The 26,669-nt window shown below is 44.7% G+C and overlaps 1 protein-coding gene across 1 annotated transcript in view; it reads left to right on the forward strand.

The window, feature by feature from the left end:
- LOC119176964 (MAM and LDL-receptor class A domain-containing protein 1) overlaps positions 1–26,669 on the forward strand; it is a 115,221-nt gene that overhangs the window by 36,340 nt on the left and 52,212 nt on the right. The window contains exons 5-11 of the mRNA XM_075876493.1: positions 389–598; positions 2,358–2,455; positions 3,830–3,992; positions 7,003–7,152; positions 8,418–8,556; positions 10,016–10,127; positions 25,178–25,265. Coding sequence (XP_075732608.1) covers positions 389–598; positions 2,358–2,455; positions 3,830–3,992; positions 7,003–7,152; positions 8,418–8,556; positions 10,016–10,127; positions 25,178–25,265 — 960 coding nt within the window. The remainder of the gene's footprint in view (positions 1–388; positions 599–2,357; positions 2,456–3,829; positions 3,993–7,002; positions 7,153–8,417; positions 8,557–10,015; positions 10,128–25,177; positions 25,266–26,669) is intronic.

Below are 26,669 nucleotides of genomic sequence, written 5' to 3' on the forward strand. Positions count from 1 at the left end.
TGAACTTGCAAAAAATGGTACAAACGTAACTTTCATGTCTTTGAATGAGTTACGAAGAATATAGGTAAAATTCTCTTTTTGTTGTTTTAGTTCAATAAGTTACATATGTTTGTTTTTTTTTGAATTGTAATCTAGTGAATTTTGTGTTATTTATGCGATATAAGACGGGCCCATGAGCAAATATATACGAGCCGTTACTGTATGAATACTTTTGCCGTGTGCGCCGTCTAGTGGCGAGACGTCTGCCGGCGAGAGTATTTCTGCGATTTATTCATGCTCTGGACGGCTCATTTGAAATCTGACGAAGTTTTTTCAGACTAAACACTTGCACGAGATTCCTTCCTTCTTCCCTTCGTCTGACCGGAGTTTTCTCGTTTTTTTTTTTCAGGAGGTTATGTGTTTTATGAAATCCGTGGCTGGGAGAAATCATCAGAAGCCCTCACATCAGCAGTATTAAGCAAGCCTAAAAATCCAAACCAGTGCCTTCGCTTCTTCTACTTCGTACCTTACACCGTTTCAAGCCATGGTCTGCTCGTTCGAATTATTCGATACCTGGAACCAGGATCAAAGGCGCCGTCACAATTAAACGCAACTGCAGGTAATTTTACAAATCATTATTGGGGATCATTTTCAGTGGCACAAATACTTTATATACGGAAATATTGAAATTAGAAAGAGAAAGGAAAAGTTGCCGACTACATCGTAGACAGGATCGGTAGCGGACTGTTTCAGATAATTTGTTTAAGAAAGAATTTTTTAACCAAAATTCTTTTCCACAGGCATCGCTTAGCACAACTAAATAATCTTCAGGGAAACACCAAGCTCGTGATGCTTTCTATGCCAAAAACAGCTTGTTGAAGTACCTTAGGCTTAAGCACGATGCGTTGAAAATATCGCTGTGAAAGTATAGCGATAAATCAAATAAGAGTTTTCAATTATTCATCTTACAAAATAAAGTAATGTCGCCGCACGTTTCCACATTGCCAGTTACCTTGAAAAGGTTTTGCGTACGGGAGCCGAATTTTGAAACAATGTACTACGCTTTTTTCATTCTGAAAAAAAAAAAAAATCGGCAGATGCCTCGCCTTGTGGAAATCGGTTTCATTCCAAGAAGTCAGTGAGTAAGTGTCTATGCTTTGAGTCAAGGCTTACGAAGAGTATACCAAAATCATCTCATTTGAAATATTCTCCATAGCAAGTTTTGAAAGGTCCCCACCTATGTTCCTTTGACCAGATAAATGAAGTGCAGTTATTCCAGACTCTGCGTGGTGCCAATGAATTCTATGTGGTACGGCGTGATACAGTCCACGCGATCACCCTAGGCGTTTTCTCGTAATAAACTGAAGAGTCAGGGTGTTCTGTTTTATGCTGGTATCTTCTTTGGCCTACCCGTATAACTTAAATATAACCAACAAACGACGTATGTACGCGTGTAGGCAGAATTTTTCGCTGTCATGACTTCAATATCATGCTGGAAAGTTTCGATGTGTCTTTTACGAGTTCCGTACTGTCTCACTGTGACTGCTTTAGAGCTCCCACGCACTAACAAGGTGCCGCTTATATTGAATTGTATTTGTCATTTAAACGTCTTCGTCATAAATAAGGTTTACTGCACTTTAGCCTCCATTATTTTGACTCTTCGTGGCACTGCCGTTATCGAGAGAAATCGGCTACTTGGACCCTGTAGATGATCCGAGAACAGTCAGAACCCAAGCTTAAGGTGATCTGTACCTCATGCAAAATCCCCAAGCGCCGGGGTTTGGTTGGTAGAACGAGTGGCAGTTTCCCAGAAAGCTGATGACTTAGTGCAATTGGAGCTCTGGCCTTGATGAATTCAGTGAAGAAGTAGCCTCAAAAGGCTGTTGAATTGCTTTATGCGCATTTGTGCAGGTGCATTGTTTCAATCAGCAATATTTACCAGATATAAAAATGCCTTTTTGGAAAGAAACATGCTTGCTTTGTGCTGCCAAAGCGCGAGAAAGAGAAAGAAGCAAGAAAATGCCGTGAGGTTGACCATACGCATGTTCGTGCTACCCTGCTCTGGGGTAAAAAATAAAAAGTGAAAAGGGCTATTGACTGAAGGAGAGAGACAGACAAAACTACGGCACACACTCCAGGGAGCACATATTACTTACCGAAGCAGTGTATGTTCAGCCACTTGCTTAATGGTCCTTCTGCCTCACATAAGAGTCAGATGAAGGTATGGACACCATTGTTCGTATTGTCCGATTGGAATCATCGTCTGCGAAAAGATTTTATAGAGTGCAACACTCATCAAAATGAGGGAAGATCAGACCATTTTCTTGAGATGATTAGCAAGTGGCGTTATGTGTGTCATCTGCCTTTTATTTGTACAGAGCAAAGGACAGAAACACTTTGGAACCCGAATGCAGCGTTGCTACCTCAGAGATGGGCACCCGTTGAAGTCAGGTACACTGCTACGGATAAGTACAAGGTGGGTGCTTACAGCTTTTTTGTTCTTGTGAAAAAAAAAGAAGTTTCCTTTAGTTCAAGCAAGACCCAGACAGATGGTTTGTCGCGAATGAAAATTCTGAGATTTGGTTTCAGGGATTCCAGATGGAAAGTATCTATATACCATTCAATAGTAATGCAAGGACAAAGGCTCTGCCACCAATTTTTAAGGCGAAAGCTTTTAATGTCTGAGGCTCACGTCCATCCGTCTGTCCGTCCATGGCACGCTGACAGTTTCCCGACACTAAAGTGATCCTCAAGAAAATAAAATTGCTCAACAAATCATTTTTGCACCTCGGGTATGGCTTATATACCATCACACTATGGCTATATTTTTGAAATTATTCTTAGGCCCATATTTACAAACCAATCTCACCCTCATCACTTGATTTAGTTATCATTTCTGTTGCCTTAATGAGTTTCATGAAGAAATTTCAAGGCAATATCTACAAACGAATTTCCCATATATTTGCCCTGCTTACTGTGTCATGCTCCGTACGCTCATTAAATACAAAAGAACGATACGAAAAATGAGAAAAAGGATAAGGTTTGTGAATATGGACGTTGGAGTGTTTTTTGAATACATCTTCTTTTGCTAGTTCTTGTGGCGCCCGTCTTGTAACTACCCGTTAGCTTTTATATTAGGCTACAAACTATTTTTGTTCTTATGGTCAAGTCATGTTCAATGCTGGTGAAGTTAACGTCTTTGTTCAGAGAGATCACAAATTATGAACACATAGCATATGCCAGCATTAGGGAGCAAAAGAAGTCGATTCAACAGGGATGGGACCTTGGCCATGCTGTTTTTAAGACCATCATGTCCACGCCATGATTGTGCCGGAATCATGGCTCAGAATGCTATTGATTTTGTGCAGTGTATGCAGGTTACGTGCACCTTGGACCAATTGTCATTCTTTGCGGGAGTGGTTGGCTTCAGCCTCAAATATCTTTGTGATAACACTGCGCGTACAGACTATATGTTAGCGAGATCTAGTTCAAGTGATGGTGCATATTGATGAGGTGACAAGTGGCGCACAGCAGCATTTTGTTGCGAAAGGTACAGTAAACGCGCCTAGCTCCGGAGGAAGAGGGGGGGGGGGGGTATGTGCAACAACCCTTACCAAGACCATATTGTTTTGCCGGATAGAAGGTCTATGTAACTCGATAATTTTTTTATGTGACCCTACTTCTAAGCTTAAATGTACGTAATACAAAGTCGCTTTATCGCGTGTATGACAGTGCTTTGGAGTCCATTTCTAACTTTCTTCGCTGTTGGGATTGACTGAATAGTGAAATCAGAAGAAGGAGACGTTCTTAGTACCCTGATTTACTGATAGCATGTTTGTTTATTATGCAGCTCAACTTTTTCTGCGATTCTACGGTGGCATCGGGCAAGCATTTCTACTGTGCAATCGACGACATAGAAGTTTACCCCTGCGGCGACAAAAAAGGCAAACAATCATTGCCATGTACATTGCATTGTAATTTGCATGAACAACGTGTGATTTTAAAATTTGGTGGTAAACAATTAGGAACGAAGGAAGCGCAAAAAGCGGTTCACAGTTTAAACTGAGTGCTTATAATTCTATCACCTTTGATTAAGTACTAACTAGCGTTGTATATCAACGCTGTATAATCAGAAAAACTCTGTATTTTGGTGTTTCTTTTGTTGTTGTTCTTGTTGATCTTCCAAACAAGAGTTCAACACTTGGTCAGCAATGCAGTTTATACACACACGGCAAATTTTGAGCGGACTCTTCCTTCTTACACCAAAAGTAAACTTTTTTTCAAGTGCTTAGGACGTTTCCTGGTTTTGACTATATATAACTTGCTTTTTAAAATAAAGGTTTGGGCTGAATTTGTTTGTGCACATTAGCCAGCTTCAGTTATTCTTCATCATTACTGCGATTTGCATGCTTTCGTAATATGAAGAAAAAAATTGTTATAAATATCTTACTGAAAGGTCTTAGCATGAAAGTTGGTCTAAGGAAAACGTAAAATATATCAGAAACGATGTTATAATGCTCTCCAATGTATGATCATTAGCAGGTAGACACAGCAAACGTATGTCCCACTGGAAGTCCTGTACATGGAATTCTGTGGTTATTATTTTGTCCTATGTGTTTCGAAAAAAGTAGCAGCCTGATGACGTTCGCTTTGGGTAGCGCCATTTCTAACTTGTACTGTCAACCATTAGTACCTTCCAGTAGCGTAGCCATGTAATAGCACATCAAGCCCGTGTCCCCCCTCTCCCCCTCCCGAATTCAAGGAGGTGCTGACCTTCGAAAGCATTTCTGGCTACGCCCCTGGTACCTTCTAATAAACAGCTAATGCATGCCCATATTTAAAAGTCTTATCAAAAGTCTTGTGGTGTTGAAGATCGTTTTTTTTTCACCACCTAACTTTCCTTGCTCTACAACCTTTCTGGTAAGCCAGTTACTGCTACCAAGAGGCAACAGAGATTGTCGCTGACATATATATGTACTATGCATAAACAGTCACGCAAACAATGAGCTATTTGCGGGAAAAGTACTGTGCAGGAGTAGTAACAGCACAGGTATCACGTTCTACAGGCGTTTTGCCTTTGGTTGAAAAACATCAGCCCGGCCGGCCAACGGTTATGCATTTGTTTGCCGTGGTTGAGCGGCTTTGCTTTCATGGTTAGGGAAAATATACCAGCACACACCGCGAAATATTTTACCAGGGTAGTAGCGCGAAGAGCTGGGCTTGGTTGTTCATGTTTAGGTGTAAGAACAACCTATACGAAAACCAGCGGTCACTGCGTGTGACTGGTTGTGCCTTCATCGTCCTTCTTCTGAGTTTTCGCTGGTTTTTCTCGCAGCCAAACCGATAAATAAGCGCTAACTTTGACAGGCTCTCGTCCGCAAGGATACGTTGTGAAAATAAATGCTCGGAAACGGCATGTGAAATGTTGGTGGAGGAGGAGCCTTTATTGAAAGAGAGGAGTGTGGCGCACGTGGCTCGCCATCCGTGGATGCCGAACCAGCGCTGGCCGAACTAACACTCTTGGATCTCTTTAATGTATCACGGCAGCACACGAGTCTAGCGTTTATCAGCGTTTCTAACAGACCACACAACGCTTCCGTTGATACGCGAATATATATATATATATATATATATATATATATATATATATATATATATATATATATATATATATATATATATATTAAAAGACGGTGTCCTTGAATCCAGTGAAAAAATAGCAAAAAGTGGAGGACGGGCAAAACGAAAACTTTCAGGGGCCCTTGACATACTATGCCTATTTGAGAAAAGCGCATTTTTGTATCGTGTTTTGTCCCCGGCTGAAACGTAGGAAAAATAAAATTTGCCCCTCCTAAACTATATATATATATATATATATATATATATATATATATATATATATATATATATATATATATATATATATATATATATATATATATATATATATATATATATATATATATATATATATATATATATATATATATATACTTTCCTGGTAAGACAATCGCAGTGTGTGTTCCAGCGATGTGACTCGTAGTCGTGACGAGAAACAGGCGCGACGAGCTTGGCGAGTAGTCGAGGTAGCGGATTGCAAGCATCACCTCACTTGGTTGTTGCCCAAGCCGAAAGGCGAGAAATACTTGTTTTACACCATTTATATGAACGTAAATGAAATATTTTTATTATTTATCATGTCCTTTTAATATTGGGCACTCGTTTTTGGCCCTGAAGCAACAAAACAAGTCCACCTTAACTGCTAAACACCGCCTTGATCATGTTAGTTGGTGAAGATGTTTTCCAGCCATAAGCACGAGCGAAGCTTTTCTGTTTACAAGACAGGGGGCACTTCCTTTTCCGCAAATGGCCAATTAATCTTGCTTTTATTCTTAGTTATAATGAAGCTGCACCAAGGTAGCTCTTTATATTGTCCTCGAATACGACAAGGAGAAACTAAGCAAGTGTGCTCTAAGAAAACTGCCGTCCTCCCATGTAATGATAACGTGGCATAAAATAGCGTAAATAGGCATCCTACAAGTAAGTAACAGCACTTAGGCTAAACACAAAAAAAGTCATACGCATTTTTTGACCAGAATTGATTTCTTTCTATGACTTGCGAGAACGGGGGCACACATTTCGCTCGCTGTAAAGAAGACTTCGAAGTGGTGACTGCTTAAAACACCATTGAACAACTGCATGTAGCAAAGCAGTTATAGATCATGACTATATTTATTCTGCACCTGAGATGACGCTACAGCTTTGTCTTAGCACCTCAAAACTTTTGTCATCCTGCAAATTCGTTTCAAGGGGATGTGTCATATGAGCTCACTTGCCACTAATTGTACACTTCGATGAATATCGATAAGTAATTATTTATGCAAACTCTGCATGTAATAAAATTTATATATTAGTTCATTATGCAAATTCATCAATCGCACCTATACTTCCCCCTCCTCCAGTTGTTTAGGGAAATACACGCCAAGTATATGGGCTCTCATATTGACAATCAATTCTGCACAGGAGAGAAGCTGTCCTGCGGATTCGGCGGAGGCGATTTCTGCAAGTGGAAAACACCCAGTGGGCCTGGAGACGCGACTTGGTTGCTCAGCGATGTCGACAATGGTCGTCCTGAACTGCCACGTCAAGACCACACCCTTGGAACATCTGAAGGTTTGCAGCGAGCTTATAGAAACACGAATTGTACGACGTTAAGCTCATAATTACAACACAATGCCGCTAAACGAACGCTTCTACTGCAAAGTAACCTGTAGAACGAAGCATGTCACGTAGCCTGGCGAGATTCCTACCACTCATATGTATTTTAAACGCGACTACAATGAAGACCAGTGCAGCGACATTACCTGTGTAACGAAGCGATTCGTGTGTTGCGAATCACTGAATTGTTTTATAATGAATACGCTTTGGCGCATATGTAACACGAAGACAGCCGAATGAAACGAACTAACAAGGCTGGAAGGTCATTTTGTGTTAATTTTTATGAACTAAAAAATAAAAAAAGGCGAATAAAGACGATTCAGTTATATATGCAAAATCCTCCTTGTTCTGGGGTGCGGCGTTGCTGTTAGGCGTGAAATGTGTCTATCTCTTCGCACTTCCTTGTTACTCGCCGAAGCACTCCGTAAATGTCGGTAGTATCAGTTTGGTGCTGCTTGCGTATTCAGCTAATCATGCTTGTATAAAGAAGAAAGTTGTGGACTGAGTTTGAATTTGCCCTCAGGAGCCTCATGTTCTTTATTCGAGTGATTATTAACGTGCACGATTCGTACAACTAAGTTACGTGTATTACAAAAGATTATGATGGTTCCACTTGCTTCGGAGCTGCTATCTAAAGTTCTTCTATCCGCAGAGAAAATATAAAATGCACGTAGTTGATAATTTTGAAGAAAAATGAAAGGCTTTGTCGCGAAGACCTCGCACGCAACTTGGTGCACTTGTTTAGAACGCGTGACTTGTATGCTTGGAGCCCGCGTTTTTGCAGTTTACGCGAGACGTTGATTCGAAACTTTTCGCTGTGATTGCGAAGTGTGAGATGGGCTGTTTGCCACCCCTCGTACTTGTCGCTGTGCAACTGGTTTTCTCTGCTTCCTTTTATCTATGACACAACACAATGCAAGTCAGGCTTATCAACCAACACTGTCATACCTTATCGCTTGAAAGCTCCAACTCATCACTTATAACGGCTGTACTCGCAGTGTAGATGGCCTAACAATCTTAGTTGTGTAAACAGTGGTGGTATTTGAAATAACACTGCTTCCTGAGAAGCAAACTATGAACCCACTGGGCTACTGTTAGGAAACAGTGCAAACACGCAGGTAGTTGCTTGAATATTGCACTCTTGATAAGTGTACGATGGCTGTACGGTGGTTGGTTGTACTACATCTAATAAAGTCCGAAATGTTTTCACCTTTGCCCAGGAAAGTTCATCTACGTAGAAAATAAAGCGAAGAATACCACCATCAAGGCCACGCTTCTGAGCCCACCACTACAGCCGGACTGGGTCGGAGCAGCCTGTCTATCGTTCTGGCACTTCGCAGTAATGGAGCATATGAGCAGGTGATCACGCTTTGCTAAAAAGAAACACGACTTTCCTTATTGCAGCAATGGTTATTTAAAAAAACGAACAAAGAGATATGTGATAGAAAGGTATCCATCACTTAAACAAGACCTTGGTAGCGGAGCTGTTGAGGCTTGGAATGGCACCATTTTTTAACCACGCGAAACTGATGAAGCAGGGACGAGCAACGCCGAGAAGTTGAAAATAAAATAAAATAAAATCTTTATTTCCACTGTCCATCTTGCAGATGGAGGACACCAAGAAAAAAAAAGCTGCCCATTGGCGAATTGACTAGTCCGCAGCGCAACGTGATGTGGCGCGAGGTCAACAGCAAAAAAGAAAAAAAAAAGTCAATTAGCAAGCGAAAACTTATGATTACGGCCGAACAAGTACTATAGATGATTGACTTACCACAGAAAGATGAGTTACCACCTAAAGATGATTTACTTACCTCACAAAGTATAAACTATTACTCATGCGGTGCGGTAAGAGAGGAAAAAAGCTGAGCATAGTTATTCCATTCAACAGTAGAAGAGATGGAAGCGAGTAAATGCGCAGTTAATCATAATATGAATAGCAAGGGGGTGGGAAAGCGAGCTTAGCGTGGGGGGAGGGTAAGTCACGTCCTAGTAATGAATAGTACATTAAGGAAGCAGGAAAGTAAATTGAGGATCATGAAAAGAGGCGAGGGTAAAGCACAGTTATCGAGGAGTGGAAAAGAGAAGTGAAGGTGTGGAAAAGTTACGTGTATGTGAGAAGAAGGGAAAGGAGAGAAGAAGACCATGTATATATGGGAAGTGAGGGTAAAGAGAGTGATGTGAGAGTAAGGAAAGAAAAGAAGAGAGGGAAAGAAGGAGGGCTGAGGGTAAACAGCATAGCCGCATAGCAACGAATAGGAGAGGGAAGTGAAGAAGACCCACAATTGTGTGAGGGTGAGGAGAAAAAAAGGGAAGAAGGAGGTTACATCCTTCTTCGTTTGAAGAGGGAGGTTGAAGAGGGAGGTGAATTGTAGTTAGCGGACATGTTAGAGAAGTCCACCAGCTGCGCTGTTTCCTCAGTTTTCGCACAACACGCGTAGCAGACCAAAATGTTTATGTTTGAATTAAAGTTTTAATTTATTTATTCGGTAATTAAGCAAATTATACTTTAGTATCCAATGGCTAAGGTTTGTCGAATAGTGCAACTAACTACAAATGAATGTTTTTGATCTAATTCGCAATAAGTTTCGCGTGGTAAGTTCACTAAAGCAGAGCCTTCGTAGATGTTTAATGACTGTGTATACGATCTTGCCTAAAAAGTACATTATTTTCAAGTGTCGCAACCTTTTCTAATAAGTTGACTTTTTGAAAAGAATTTTGCTGTAAAACACCATGTACCAATCAAAGAAAAGCTACGAGCCTGAACTATCATGGATACACTTCATAACTATATTGTGCTTCACATTCTTTGTGTTTTCAGCTGCAATTTGACCATATTGTCAGCCAACGAAAGTGTATGGTGGTCGGGCTCACAGCAGTTGAAACGTTCTTGGAACCAAGAAGTCGTCAGGATTTGGCTACAAGAAGGCAAAGTGAGAAGCTGCATTTTATACTAAATAAAAAGCGCACTTGCGCAATATTCTGATACGTCGCTTAAGAGTTCGGAAGTTCCTAGTGACGATTGCAGTGCGATTTGTTTTCCAACATAGGCTTCAAGAAGTTAATTGTAAAGAGGTGCCTTTCATCATGAAGGATCAGGAATATAAGCCTCAATTTTTTGTCTTGATGAAAAGTTATTTCTGTGAAAGATTTGGTGGTGAGACAAGTTGCGAAGAAAAACGAAAAATAAAAAGTACGTGGTGAAGGACATGGTGGATGAATAGGCCAGCGGGGGGGATAATTGTAGCCATTCTTCGTGCAGTCATACTATCTACCCCGAAGTCCTACATGACTGCGTGCAAACTAGTCGGTGGCTGACTTTCTCACATGGAAGCATAACAGTCGCACAACACAATCTCTTTTCAGACTATCTATGGCAAGTCAATCAAGTCGATTGTTTCACAATAGTGTTTTATGCCGAGGAACGTCACGGATTCGCTGACACGCTTCTGTCGCGCAAGTGATGTTCAAAGATATATACTAAGAAATTCCAAAGAAAATTGGCGGATATCACGTATACTGGGGATCGGTGATATGCGAAGCATGAATGAGGAAGGTTGATATATGTCACTTTAAAATCCACACAACATAACAAGGCTGAAGTAAATTATGCCGTACATGACTTCTATGTCATAATAATAATGTTTGAACGTGTCATTTATCTTCGTCGTTTCTTAGCGTCACGTGATACAAAATATGGTATATGTGGAGCTAGTGAAACGGCCGCAAGCACGCTATGAGCGTAGCATGTAGTCATGCTTTACATGACACGCTTGTCATAATTATCATGTTTGCACGTATCATTTACCTTCGTCGTCTATTCAAGTCACGTGATACCAAAGTTGGTATGTGTGGAGCTAGCGAAAGGGGCGCGGGAGCACTTTGAGCGTAGCATGTAGTAATGTTTTACATTACACGCATGTGATGATTATCCTATTGGGACATGTCATTTACTTTCGTCGTCCATTCAAGTCACGCAATACCAAATTTGGTATATGTGGAGCTAGCGAAACGGCCGCAAGCACGCTATAAGCATGGCATGTAGTCATGTTTTACATGGCACGCTTGTCATGATTATCATGTTTGCACGTCATGTTTTACATGACACGAATGTCGTGATTATAATGTGTGCACGTATCATTTACCTTCGTCGTCTTTTCAAGTCATGTGATATCAAAGTTGGTATGTGTGGATCTAGCGAAATGGACGTGGGAGTGCTATGAGCGTAGCATGTAGTCATGTTTTACATTACACGCACGTGACGATTATCTTATTTGGACATGTCATTTACTTTAGTAGTCCATTCAAGTCACCCAATACCTAATTTGGTATATGTGGAGCTAGCTGAACGACCGCGAGCATAGTATGAGCGCAGCATGTAGTCATGTTTGACATGATACGCATCTCGTAATTATCAAGTTAGGACGTGTCGTTTACCTACGCTGTCTATTCACGCAACGTGATACCTAAGTTTTGTATATGTGGAGCAAGGGAAAGGGCTGTGAGTGCACTGTGACCGTAGCATGTAGTATTGTTTTACATGACACGCATGTCATGATAATCATGTTTGGACGTATAATTTACCTTCGTCGTCTATTCATGTCACGTGATACCAAATTTGGTATATGTGGAGCTAGCGAAAGGGACGTGAGAGCGCTATGAGCGTAGCATGTAGTCATGTTTTACACTACATGCATGAGATGACAATCGGGTGTGGACTTGTCATACTTTCGTCGTTCATACACGTCATGTAATAGCAATTTTGGTATATGTGAAGTTAGCGAAACGGCCGGAAGCACATCATGAGCGTGATATGTTGTCATGTTCTTTCACGACACGCATGTCATGATTATCATGTTTGTACCAGTCATATACCATCGTCATCTATTGACGTCACGCAACATCAAATTTGGTATATTGTGAAGCTAGCGAAACGACAAAGAGTGAACTATCAGCATAAAATGCAGTGATGTTTTACATGACGTTCATGTCATGATTATTATGTTTGGACGTGTCATTTGCATTTGCTGTTCGTTCACAGGACGTAATAACAAATTTAGTATATGTGAAGCTAGCGAACCGGTGGCAAGGTCAGCATAAGTGTCGTATCCAGTCATGTTCTTACATGACACGTATGTCATGATTATCATGTTTGCACCAGCCATATACCTTCATCATTCATTCATGTCCCGTATCACCCAACTCGGTATATGTGAAGCTAGCGAAACGACTGCGAGCGCATCATCAGCGTGACGTGTAGTCATGACTAACATGTTAGGGTAACTTACATGTTACATGGCCCACCATGCCAATTTTGCAACATGTCATATGAACTAAACCACAAAAAGCGCAGGAAGAATATGAAATGTAAATGATGACGTTCACGACGTACATGTCATAACTTTCACTTTATGACTACTCACTTATGCTCTTCATACAGTCATGTTATGCCATACCAGTTTCGGTATTGATACCATTATCGGAACGGCCAGGAGAGCTAAAAGTCGTAGTTGGCTAGAAAAGTCACAGTTTCGTCAAAAGGGTGAATCAAGGAATGCGATAGCGACATATTCGATTGCTTTACGAAGCATGTCTCGCACTTTTAAGAGCCATAATAATTGTAGTAAACATGCGCTTGCTACGTTCTGTGGCACGGTCACAGTAGGTGACCGCAACAGGTCTCGTGCGTAGTGACGGCGTTGATATACAAAGTGAGGATGGCAGTCAACTCATTCAGATCCGATCTCACGTAACTCTACAGAACACTGGTGTATAAAAACACGTGAATGTGAAGAAAGAAAAGTGGGTGAAAAAATAGGTCGCCGTGGGCAGGAACCGAAACTGCGACCTTCGAATAACGCGTTCGATGCTCTACCACTGTGCTACCACGGTGACTATCCCCGCAGCCACTTTATTTGGTATATATGTGAATTTAAACGTGGGAGTGTCATTCAGCGCCACCAGCTAACCAGCTAGTACCCATGGCGGCTAGTGTGGCACACTCTTTTATGAGCCTACTTGACGTGACGTAGCACGTGAGCTTATCACGAGCTGGCAGCTGACCAATAGTCTCTTGCCATGGCAAGTTATCTTCTCAGCCACTTTCTTTCTTCACATTTCCGTTACAATTCGGTCTAAGAACTTCCCCTATACTCTCCTTTGCACTATTTTCTGTTAGAACTTATTTTAATATTGTGCCGAAGGTGGAACAACGAGCCCTTAATTATAAACTTTCCCCCTAATTCATTAATGATGGTCTTGTACTGGCAGATTTGGTGCCTTTAGATTGTATACAAGCGACTATTGGTCAGCTGCCAGCTCATAATAAGTGCACGTGCTACGTGACGCCAAATAGACTAATAAAAGAGTGTGCCACACTCGCTGCCGTGCCTACTGGTAGCGCTGACTGACATTCCCACGTTTTAATTCACATATAAGCCCTATAAAGTAGCTGGGGGAATAGCCGCTGTGACAGCTCAGTGGTAGAGCATCGAACGCGTTATTTGAAGGTCGCAGGTTTGGTTCCTGCTCACGGCAAGTTATCTTTTCACCCACTTTTCTTTCTTCACATCTGCGTTACAGTTAGGTCTAAAAACTTCGTATTCATAAAAACTCATACTGTTGTAAAGGGTTGAACAATGAGCGCTTGTGACTAAGCAATTGCTGCGACTTGAATGACGAAAGTCATAGTTTCGCTGCAAGGGCGAAGCAATAAATGCCATACCAAGAACTTGGAATGCAACGCCGAGAACGGCAAGCAGATCAAAACGTGCAGTGTGCTGCTCACGCACAAATGACGCACAAAAACAACATACAAAGGACAAGAGCGAACAAACAACGTTTACCGCTGGACACTTAACGCGCTGTTTAAACAAAAACGAGGTACGAAACGTAATCACAGGTAAATATATCAGTGGGAACTAACATGTGCCCCAGTTGTTACTTCGATGTGTTTGAAAAGTGCACTCTTTTTGCAAACCATGCCTGTCCAGCGAGCGAAGTGATCTTTGTGCACCCGGAAACTAAACGCAATCGCTCCACTCAAAGTCAAAGGGGTGCGATTATCCTCACCGAAGGATAAGCGTGACCGTACAAGCATCTAACTGCTCCCCTCCCCCTTCCCTTGCTCGCGGGGCAAGGTAGGCGTAGGCGATAAGCGTGCGTTCGTGCATCGTGACAAACTGGGCACCGAGCGCTGGCGGCTTTTTGATGCGGAGAAGCTTTTTGACTAGCCTGTGTAATGCTGTTACTCCGTCTGCACCGCTGTCCTTCCGTCTGCCCCGTCTGCACTCCGTCTGCACCGCTGTAATGCTGTCCCTCCGTGACACCACAAGCGTTGGAGCGGTGCCAAGTAGCTCACGCTCTCCTTACAGTGGGTGGCGAGGTCTCTCTCTCTCGCCTGCCGCACGCACGCCGCGTGTCAGCTCTCTCTCGCTTCACCCTCTCCATCGCTTGCACTGCTCGAGCCTACTCCTCACGTAGGCATCATCTCACCCGCGCCACCTCTCTCCAACTGTCAGCGAGAAGAAGCCGGGAGACGGCGGGTACCCGTGTTGCGCGCCCTTCGAGAATGTTGTGGCGCTGACAGTTGGGTGGGTTTACGAGCGAGCAGAGAGGACAGCGGAGCGCGACCCGATAAAAAATCTTATGAGTTCGCGCATTAGGTCACGCCCCGCCGCCCTCTCCACTCGCTCGCTCGCTCGTAGACCCGCGCAGCTAAAACTCTCTAGTGTGGACAGCACGCCGCTCCTTGCCGCGCGATCGCGCCAACGGGTGGGAGGCCGTCACGGTATGCTTTCCGCTAGCATGGCCTCCGAGATGGCGGGCGCGTGGTGGGTTTCTCTCGGGTGGTCCCAATCACACAGTGAGAGCGTGTTTCCAGAAGTGGGCGTGGAACGCTTTTTTTCCGCACTGTGGCGCTGCTTCGTATAGTAGAAAAGGCTGCCGAGCTGTTGGTGAAGCTTGGATGTGGCAAGAAAAAAAAAATGGTTTTGCACTTTTATATAACTTCGCACTCATTTGAGAATGTCGAGCTAAGGTGTACGAGAGGCAAAGTCAATGCTTGCGCGTATATATTCTGTAGATTTGTTATATATTGCGTATATATTCTCTATATATTGCTGTAGATTTGTGCCGCCCATATTAGACCACCTATAATTACAATGCCTCTGCAAGAGATCCCCATGTGCTGAAAGCTTACTGTACTTTGAAGTTTGCAGGCTGTATAATATAGAGGGCACTGGTGAAGAAAAAAAATGACAGCACAATCAACAAGCGAAGTCGAAAGAGTTACGCGTTCTACGCTCAAGGGTTACACTCTATTAAAACAGTTGCGTTTTCTTGTTTTTTCTCCACGGAACTCGCGCTGCTTTTCATTACAACGCCGTTTCAAGAATCCTGCCGTTGAACCGCAGCAGAAGGATACAGGGAGAAGGGTGCAGGTGGTAGGCATACGTCTAGGCTATGTGTAGACTGAACGCCACTGGTTCTGCAACGACCATGGGCTGATTACAGGCATGTTTTGGTCACCTATGGAGGCCCATTCGCATTGTGAATTTTACGGTGTTGAGTGGATACATTTGGCAATGTAGGAACGAACAGCGAAAGGTTTTGCTTGTCCAACTAGTACGCAACACGCGCTCGGAGTTTGATGTACCTGGTATGAAACACTGTGGTATTACATAGCAGTGACAATTTTCTCAATTTTTAACTGCACTTGGTTGACTACGTCACCCATATTCTTACGCGATATAATATTAAATATATGAGTCAGGATAGGAGACCAATAAATAAAAGGACGATAATTACTCCAGTTTTCCCGCATACAAGTTTTCAGAGGAAATTAGAGAGTAAGGAGTAAAAATACTAGAATGCCACAATATTTTTAAAATCGTGGTATTTAGCACCGAGACGAAACGAACCATAATGAAAGAAAGCGTAATACAGCCACAGATGAACTGATACCTCCTCACAATTACATATAAAAAATACAGCAGTTGCTACGCTTTTTTTTTGCATATAGGCCCAAGATAAACGCAGTAACAAAAATACTTTCATTCAGCTCAGCCAGAAAATACTGCGGTGTTTATTGCTCGTTGGAAAAAAAAATGGCCCCGTATCCGCATGTTACAATGCAATTGGCGTTGAAATACGAATGTCTTGCGCCTGGAGGGAGTGAACAAAACGCTTATTTGATGTTCTGCACAAGAAAATAGGTGAATGGTATTCTGGAGGCGCTGCGTTAGAGCGCCTCGAGCGTACAGCGGAGGTGAACGAGCGCATCAAGTAACGTCACACGTGACACATGAGAGCTATTTAGCAGTTATCTTGGAAAGCGAAGCGCGCGGCATGCGTGCCCGTCTCGGAGGTCATAAGGTGCAGAACGCAAGGCGACGGGTAGGTGCCACCAGCATGTCGTCTTAGCAAAGCTTTGTAAACACTTGCCTTCTCGTGTAAACGTCGCATGGTTAGCGCAGTGTGATTAACACTACGGTCCTTAGAATTACTTATGTATACCTTTTCCAGTAAAAGACACAGATGTAGAATATTGACGAGTTGTTATGATGCCTCAGATATGAGCAATATTTGCTTTTTATTGACAATCGCACAAGTATGAACGCTGAATTGTGAGTAATATTGGTGGGAGCTACGGATGGGATTGGTAATTTGAGGTATCGCCTGGTGCAGTTTAGGGTATCATTAAGGGCGGACAGACAGACAGATGTACAGACAGACAGACCAAACTTTTTGCGTCGAAGGTCCCCAAGAGAGACTATCGTCTTTAAAAACCATGCGCACGCTGAAATCCCGTGTGCTCTGCTGTATGCCATGGTCTCTGCCGCCGCCTGAGCCTTCACGCAATGCGCCCTCTCGTGGTAGCCGAGTGCGCGAGGCACTACTCGTTGGTTTTGCTGAGGAGCACGGCGATTGGGACGGCTGGAGAGAAACACGCCGCGCGCCCGCCATATCGGAAGCAATGCCGATAGCGTGCATATACCTTACACTGCTGTCACCGGCGTTGCAAAGGTTAGCGAAGCCGGTCGCGTTCACAAATGGTGTCGTCAACACCGATGAAGCGCGAGCCAGGGAAGCCGAACGCAAGCGTCGGCAGTGGAAGACCAGTGACACCGACGAGGTGCGAGTCAAGAACACCGATCGTGTTTGAGGATACAGGCGGCGCGCGGGTAACACAGACGAGACACGAGCCAAGGAAGCCGAACGCAAGGGTTTTCAACGCGTCCTGCCTCCCGTGTCTTTGCGTTCAAAACAAATGCTTACTCGAGTAAACGCTACAGGAAGCCAAAGCAAGGCATGGTGGCACTGCGACTCTAGAAAGGCAGCGCCATCTGTGGTAGAAAAGTAGAAATCGGCGATGCATATCGCGCGTTCCCCCTTCCCGCCAATGCGCTTCCGCTCGCTTACGTGCTCGTGGAGAGCGCGCGCGGTGCGTTTGAGTCACATCACAATGTACCGCCTGCAGTGCGGCTTCATAGAGATCTTTTAGCTGGACAAGCACTTCAGAGAAGACAACCTAGCAAAAGGAGTAAAGCTCGTTTGCCAAGTTTATGACGTGTAGTAGACGACGGAAGACGAGGACGCCCGCGTCACTGGGAAATGAATTGCTGAGGTCCATGACATAACCGTGTACGACGTATGCGAGGTAATTGATTCTCATTCTGCCGACATAAAGCCGCGTACTCTGTTGATGTGCTGCGTTATATGAAAACCATATATTTGTTGGTTTGATGTGGTATCTAACAGTAGCTGTCTTGTACTCTCGTGTGCAAAAGTTTGCGGGGTGCTAAAAATAAATAAAAACTTAAGTTATATGGTCATGGAATTAAAACATCCGAGACGTTTTAGAGTCGTCTTTCGTGCCGCGGGAGCATGAGCCGCGAACTTCACCATGAAGCAGCTAGCTGAGCATTACCCAAGCGAGTCAAGCTGAAGTGCTAGCCTCGTTCTTTTTTTTTTCGGCTCTCGTGTCATGCTTGCTCTATCTTTCGAGAACGCGGCTGTGTTCGCCGGCTGTGACTTTCTGGGAAACTGATGCTGCTTTACACGTGCAAAGAGTCCCTTGGTGTTGTCTGCTCTGTTGTGGTAGCCCACAACACAACATTACTTCGGACCTCACCGACGCTTCTTCGGGGCCACTTCTACCATTGTAGAAAGGCAACTTCGCACAGCGAGCGTCCCGTTTCAGTGGGTATTGAAGCTGTTTTAGGGGCGAAGCACCAATGTCCAGCCGTTGTCGCCAAGGCTCGCCTCGCTGTAGTCTTAGTCGAAGCGCAGGTGCGAAGCATCTCTGCGTAATACCGTCTACAGAGCGTACACAGCACGCATATGGTTTAAAAAAAAATTAAAAGGTCGTAACACCGTAAAAATAACGACATTCAACCTTCTATCAATCAAAGCATACGAGAGAGCCAAAGATTACCAGAAACAAATTAAAAACTCTTAACGAGAACAAAATAGAAGGCCTCGGCTGATGGTTCCGTGCATGCTGCTTCGCCCCATTAAGCATTCACTTCGTGGATCTGCCTTAATTTCGTTGTCTGTTTGCTGCTTCACCTGACACACTATTTTTTCCCCAAATATAACCTCAAAGTAAGCAAAAATAACTGACTTATCTGAAAAAAAAATAAAGAAAGATGGGCAGTTTCTCTGAGGATTCGAATCTGAGCCACGGTACAGAGAAATCATCATCATCAGCACCATCATACGCCTCGTCGAAATCGGTTTCATGTGAAGCAACTAGGGAGTAGTTAGGGGTGTTTAGCATGTACGTACAATTTTTAACGTTAACGTGTTACCGCATTACTGGATTGTGTTTACCATGTTAGAGGGACACTTTTTAGAAAAGTTCAGCTCCTCATACGCAGGCGTTTGCGTACGTACGTTTACGTCAGTCCTGATAGATGTAAACTGTTAATCACCCATGGTGCGTACCCACATACCGCGGCCCGCTGTATACGAGTACGTGCCACACGTGTCTGGAGTAGAGGTTTGACGACGTACGTGACACGATTTTCATGTTATCCATGTCGTGACCAGACAGCCATATTCCTCAAATTCGCGTACACTCCTATATCAATAGCGGTCTACACCAAGTTAAAAAGGTGGTCACGGGAGCATCCAAACGAAGGCGGCCAGACAGACAGACAGACAGACAGACAGACAGACAGACAGACAGACAGACAGACAGACAGACAGACAGACAGACAGACAGACAGACAGACGGACGAACGGACGGACGGACGGACGGACGGACAGAAAGATAGACAGACAGACAGATAGATAGACAGATAGATAATAGATAGATAATAGATACATAGATAGATAGATAGATAATAGATAGAGAATAGAGAGAGAGAAAATTTAATGCGGAAAGGCAGGGAGGTTAACCAGAAGACATATCCGGTTTGCTACCCTGCACTGGGGAAAGGGTAAGGGGAAAGGGAGGAAGAGAAGCACAAACACACATACACACACTCGCACACAGTAGTGTCACAATCGTTCTACGAGGCGGGTCGCTCGCAGAAACTTCATCAGCGCCTTCGTTGCTTTCTGGCGTGAAGCTCGATCTTTCCGACATTCCAAGATTGACTGCTCAGAAAATGGCTGGTCGTCGAGGCGAGCAAACACTGCTGAGAGGGACTGTCGCTGAGAGCTGTACTGGGGGCACTGACATAAAATATGTTCAATTGTTTCGTCATTGTCGCAATGGTCGCATGTAGCGCTGTCTCTCATTCCGATGCGGCAGGCAAAAGCGTTCGTGAAAGACACCCCAAGCCACATACGGCAGAGAAGGGTCGTCTCGGATCGGGGTAGGCCAGATGGAATAGTAAGTCGTAGGCATGGGTCCAGGCGGTGAAGACGGGTGTGGAGAAAACCGGGCGTATTCCGCATAGACCTTGCGATATCCTGCGCAAGCGTATTAATCTTTGCTGCTGCGTCGCTTCTTGATAGTGGAATAGGTTCCATCACTCCATTTTCGTGAGCATTCTTAGCTGCATTGTCGGCATGCTCGTTACCGATGATGCCGCAATGGCCTGGTAACCACTGAAAAGATATGTCATGTCCTTCGTCTATTAGGTGATGGTACAGTTGTCGTATTTCGAGCGCCAATTGATCTTGAGGTCCACGACGTAGAGTATTGTGTAGACATTGGAGAGCTGGTTTCGAATCAGTAAAAATGCTCCATTTTTGTGGTGTCTCTTGGTCAATCCTGCGGAGTGCGCTGCGGAGTGCCGCGAGCTCCACGGCTGTCGATGTCGTCTTGTGTGACGTTCTGAACTGGATGGTTTCGGCTCTTGCTGGGAAGATCACAGCTCCTGCAGATCCTCCAACAGTTGTCGAGCCATCCGTGTAAAGTTTGACATGATCTTTGTATTCTTCGTGTAGCATGAGTAGAATCATCTGCTTTAAAGCTGGCGCCGAGAGCTCCGCCTTCTTGCGAATCCCTGGCACTGTCAAGCGCAGTTTTGGTCGGTCCAAGCACCAAGGAGGTGTTAGTATCCGTTCCGGAGGTGTGTAGACTGTTGGAAGGCACTCACGGAAAGTCAATACTCTCTTACAGAAGGAGGCACTCGGTCGATCTTCTGGAAGCGAAGCTAGGTGGTGGGCAGGGGCGCGAGCAAGGTGTCTAATATGAGCTCTAAGCACCTCCAAAGTAATGTGCACTGTGGCCGGATGATCTTTGGCGATTGCGATGGTTTCCGCTGTTGATGTACAGCGTGGTAATCCAAGACAAACTCTGAGTGCCTGGCCCTGGGCGTTTTCTATTGTGCGTATACTGCTTTTGCAAGCGTTCGTCAGAACCGGCAAGCTATACCGCAGGTACCCCAGAAACAGCGTTTTGTACAAATGCAACATCGCGTGCACTGATGTGCCCCACGTTTTGCCTCCGAGGAACTTGAAAAGTTGTGCGATGGCCGTTAGGCGCTTCTTTAGAGTGGCCACATGGGGACTCCAGCAGAGATTTCGATCGATCGTGACCCCCAAAAACCTGTGGGTCCTGGCGTAGCAGACACTGTGTCCATTGATGGCGATGGGATATGACGTCATTGCCTTCCGCGTGAACGCGACCAGCGCCGATTTCTCAGGAGAAATCTCGAGGCCTTGTTCTCTAAGGTACGCCGATATTGAATTCGCTGCTTTCTGGAGTCTCGCACGTACCTGAGGACGTGTTACACCTGATGTCCAGGCACAAATATCATCTGCATAGAGAGATATCTGCACGGAATCTGGTATGCGTTCAACGAGACCGATCAGAACCAGGTTGAACAGTGTGGGGCTCAATACACCACCTTGAGGAACACCACGGTGTGTATAATGTTCAGAAGTCGGCCCATCTTCAGTTTGCATAAACAATGATCTCATATGTAGGTAGCATTGGATCCAGCGGTACACTCGCCCACCCAAACCAACTGACTCGAGGGCGTCAAGTATGGCTTCGTGAGAAACATTGTCATATGCTCCTTTGACATCTAAAAATAGTGCGACAGATAACCGTCTGCTCATTTTCTGGTGTTGTACGTAGGTCACCAGGTCAATGACATTGTCAATGGAGCTCCGAAGACGACGAAAACCGGCCATGGCGTCTGGATATATTCTATGGCGTTCTAGGAACCACTCGAGTCTGGCAAGGATCATTCGCTCCATCAGCTTCCCTACGCAACTAGCCAGCGCTATTGGGCGGTATGATGTCAGCTCTAGAGGCGATTTTCCAGGTTTGAGAAGTGCAACCAACCGGCTTGTTTTCCACTTTCTGGGGACCGTTCCATCTCTCCAAGACTCATTGAATACTTCCAGCAAAGCACTTCGTGCTCGATCACCGAGATTGCATAATAGGCGGTATGATATGCCATCTGGCCCAGGCGATGACAATCGATTGCATGAAGCAAGAGCCACATTCAGTTCTTCCATTGAAAAAGGCAGGTCCAGGTGCGGGTCAAGTGAATGTGGCGTGTAATCAGCAGTAAGGGCTTCTGTGCAATTTGGTGGGCCCGCAATCTTCCTACAAAAATCTTCCGCTACCTCGATATCCCTTCTATTTTGGAAAAGGGCCAAGGCTTTAAACGGAAAACGTTGTTGGGGAAATGTGCGTAGGCCTCGCACGGTTCGCCATATTTGAGAAAGCGGTTTGCGAGGGTCTAGACTCGCGCAAAATTTCGCCCACCGTTGAAACTCCAGTTTGTCTATACGACGCTGGATCTTCTTTTGCATGCGCCTGGCCATCCGTAGATCTTGAATGGATTTTGTGCGTCGATATCTACGCTCCGCTCGCCGACGAGTCGCACGGAGTCGCTCTAACTCCATGTCCAAGTTTTTCGCTTTCTACGGGAGACGCTGCTCCCTGCCCCAAGGCGACGGACGCGGAGTCATCCACTGGTCCGCCCAGCCAGAGGTCTGCTATGGCGAGCTCCTCGGTAAATCAGCGCGCCTGGCCCAGAACCAGTGAGGCCAACGGTGATAGTCACTGCATCATGGCTGTGGACGTGGAGCCTTCTGCGGCTATGTCCGACCATAGACCACCTTTGGCAAGCTCGTCGCGGAAACGAAGCACCTGTTCGAGCACCAGCGAGGACACGGAACTGTACTCGGCCACTGGCGACGACTCGTCGGATGACGACTTCGAGACCGTGAGAAGCAGGAAGGCCAAAAGAAGAAGTATCAAGTCGTCTTCACCAGCAGGGACATTAACGTCTCAGTCAAAAGGAGAATGCTGGCCGCACACCATCCTCTTCATGCCCGAGGACTCCACCATCAGCCTTCGAGCAGTAAACAGGCAAGCTCTCTCTATGTACTTTGAGGGGGTAGCACCAAACGACATTAAGGATATCCGGGTGAACACGCGGAAGAATATTCTAGCTGTGGACACAATGACTGCCAGCGCCATAGACAAGCTTCGCAGAGTATCAGATTTGGGAGGCATCAAAGTACGACCGGTTATTCCAATGGACGGTGCCTGCACGGCGGGAGTAATCTACGACATTGATTTGGCCATAGCAAACTCGGACCTCCCAACTCTCATAAAACCAGCGAACGAAGGAGTTCTCATCGCGAATGTACTTCGCCTCGGAAACACCCGATGTGTAAAGATAATGTTCAAAGGAGATTCCATTCCGTCGCATGTCAAAGTGGGACACTTCCGACATCCTGTTCGACCATTTGTCCCTAAACCACTCCAGTGCCATAACTGCATGAAAATTGGTCACATCAAGAGTGTATGTACAAACACCACAGTATGCCCCCGATGCGCTGAGCCGCACACTGCAGACGCATGTCGGGCAACAAGTCTGAAGTGCAGAAACTGTGATGGTCCGCATGATGCTGCATCCAAGGAATGCCCTCGGATTAAGAAGGAAATCGCCATTATCAAACAAATGGTTAGGGACAATTCAACCCACAGAGAGGCTGCTGAAAAGGTACGGCGGCGACGTAGTCGCCGACGGAGGCGTGGAGGACAGAGTGTTGCGCATAACCCATTTCCTCCGAGCACGAGTGAAGTAGTAAGCACGAAGCGAAAAGAAGTGGAGAAGCTCACAGCTGCGGATGAGTGGCCTACACTTCCGCGTACACAGCCTGCAAAGGAGCCTCCTGCGAGGCCTCGCCGCCCTACACCTTCCACCAAGTCTACTTCCGTTGAGGATGTGTCAAGGGTCGATCGACAGATCATCCCGATGTTACGATCCCTCGTCGCTGTCATGGCAGACATACTAAGAAGCCTGGGAACTCCAACCGCTCGAAGCGGGTTACAGGTGTTGGACGCGCTGAGCCCAGTCCTCGCCTCCCTCGCGTAGAGTCATGGCAGGAGATCAACAATCGTTCCGCAAAGACGTCAGAGAAGCATCAGTCATCCAGTGGAACGCAAGAGGACTTAGATCACGGATTTCCGATTTTCGTCAGTACGTGTTTTCTAACCTTTTCCCAATCATCGTAATATGTGAACCGAAATTATCAAACCCGATCAGGCTATCTGGCTACGAATCAATCCCGTCCAAAACCCGAAACGAAAGCAGCAAGGTCATTGTGTATATTCGTCGGGAGCTTACCTACATCATTCAACCTGTGTCGCCTCATGATGAGAACCAATATGTTTGCCTGACTGTGAAGCAGAAAACCCTCACCTTCACATTAATAGGTGTCTACTTATCTCCCTCAGCCCGTTTTGATTGCCAAAGACTGGATGACATTCTTTCGAGCGTCCCGGATCCGTGGATAATTATAGGGGACTTCAACGCCCACCACCCAATCTGGGGAAGTTCAAAAGTCAATACCACGGGCCGGAGGCTGGCTTCATTTGTATCGACTCATGAACTGTCTCTACTTAATGATGGGAGCCCTACATTTCTGCGAGGATCAACGTACAGCAGCTGTTTGGACTTGACGTTCGTGTCACGTCGCTTCGCCACAAGCGTTAAGTGGTTTTTAGACATCGAGACACATGGTAGCGATCACATCCCCAGTTATCTCACCATCGAAGGATTTGCTAGCGACCACCCGCCGAAAACCGTACGGAAGATCGATCTTTCAGCATTCACAACCAACATTGAACACGCTTGTGAAAAAGGCTTAACCTCTGGCATTGAGCAAGCGATCAAACAAGCAGCGCAAAGTGCGATGCGCACGCTGGCATATTCTTCAAGGCCCTCAGAAACGATAGAGAATAGATAGCTGGATAATAGATAGATAGATAATAGATAGATAATAGACAGGTAGACAGATAGATAAATAGATAGATAAATAGATAAATAGATAGATAGATAATAGATAGATAGATAGACAGATAATAGATAGATAATAGATAGATAGACAGATAGATAAATAGATAGATAGATACGCTCAGCGTCACCGAAGTTCGCTAAGCAATGCTTCACATAAAAAAGTGTTTATACATGAAGCATAAATAAGACCTAACCAAACAAAGATCTTGGACGTGAGATGCAAACGAAGCAACCATTACCTTATTCTTTTGCAGGGACAAGTGTCAATAAAGGCCACACTGGGAACAGCTTTGATCGCTCTGGACGACATCATTCTTTCCTACGGCCCATGTCCTTCCGAACGTGAGTTAATGTCTTCAAAAAATAATAGAAAATTGATGAAAATAAAACTTGAAAAATGATTAGTAATTCACTCGAATGAAAGCGTAAGCCATATCATCAAACTTTTACAGCGGAAGCTTTATAGGACTAGGCGAAACGAAAAACTATTTTCCACGAGAAACGCTAAACGCCTACATTGGCTGCTCTGTCAGTTACGTCGTTCTCTAGGTCACACCCAAGCACGCGCGCCATTGGGAGCACCATCTGAAGCACTATCAGTGACGTCACCCAGCCCGCGCGCAGCAGTTTCAACGAAGTGGCTTTGAAAGAGAAAAAAATTAAGAAAAAAAAGTTACGCCTTCTCTCGCTAAAGAGAACCATGTGTAGATGTGAAGCAGTGGGTGCTCACGCTTACACTGGCGGTGACGTTGACTCTGGCGCTCATTGCACCGTTGTGCAAGAGAGAAACCTGGGGAGGCGCAAAGCACGCAGTGATGGACCGGTGTTTTATATCTGGAACATGCCAATCGCTGATAATGGGCAGTGAAAGAAAGAACACTCCTACTGGACACTGAAAACCACAGTCCACGTTGAGTTGACGCGCACGCTGCTAATTTTCATTATTAAACAATTAACGCAAAGAAGAATTTGGAAGTTGACTGATATGTGGGGTTTAACATCCCAAAAGCACCATATCATTATGAGAGATGCCGTAGTGGAGGGCTCTGGAAATTTTGAGCAGATGGGGTTTTTTAACGTACGACCAAATCTGAGCACACGGGCCTACAGCATTTTCACCTCTATCGAGAAAGCAGCCGCGGAAGCCGGGATTTGATCCCATGAACTGTGGGTCAGGAGCCGAGTAGCTTGGCCACTAGATTACCGTGGTGTAGCCTACCTTGGAGGTCAAGATACAGTGCCCATATACTATACGGGGTGACCAGTAAATGACTGTCCGGCACGAGCAGTCGGTTTTAAATGCGAAGCATTTCTTTACAAACTTCGGCGAACTTCGGCGAGATCTATCTATCTATCTATCTATCTATCTATCTATCTATCTATCTATCTATCTATCTATCTATCTATCTATCTATCTATCTATCTATCTATCTATCTATCTATCTATCTATCTATCTATCTATCTATCTATCTATCTATCTATCTATCTATCTATCTATCTATCTATCTATCTATCTATCTATCTATCTATCTATCTATCTATCTATCTATCTATCTATCTATCTATCTATCTATCTATCTATCTATCTATCTGTCTGTCTGTCTGTCTGTCTGTCTGTCTGTCTGTCTGTCTGTCTGTCTGTCTGTCTGTCTGTCTGTCTGTCTGTCTGTCTGTCTGTCTGTCTGTCTGTCTGTCTGTCTGTCTGTCTGTCTGTCTGTCTATCTATCTATCTATCTATCTATCTA

The sequence above is a fragment of the Rhipicephalus microplus genome, chromosome X (genome assembly GCF_043290135.1).
Source record: "Rhipicephalus microplus isolate Deutch F79 chromosome X, USDA_Rmic, whole genome shotgun sequence".
NCBI lineage: Eukaryota > Metazoa > Arthropoda > Arachnida > Ixodida > Ixodidae > Rhipicephalus > Rhipicephalus microplus.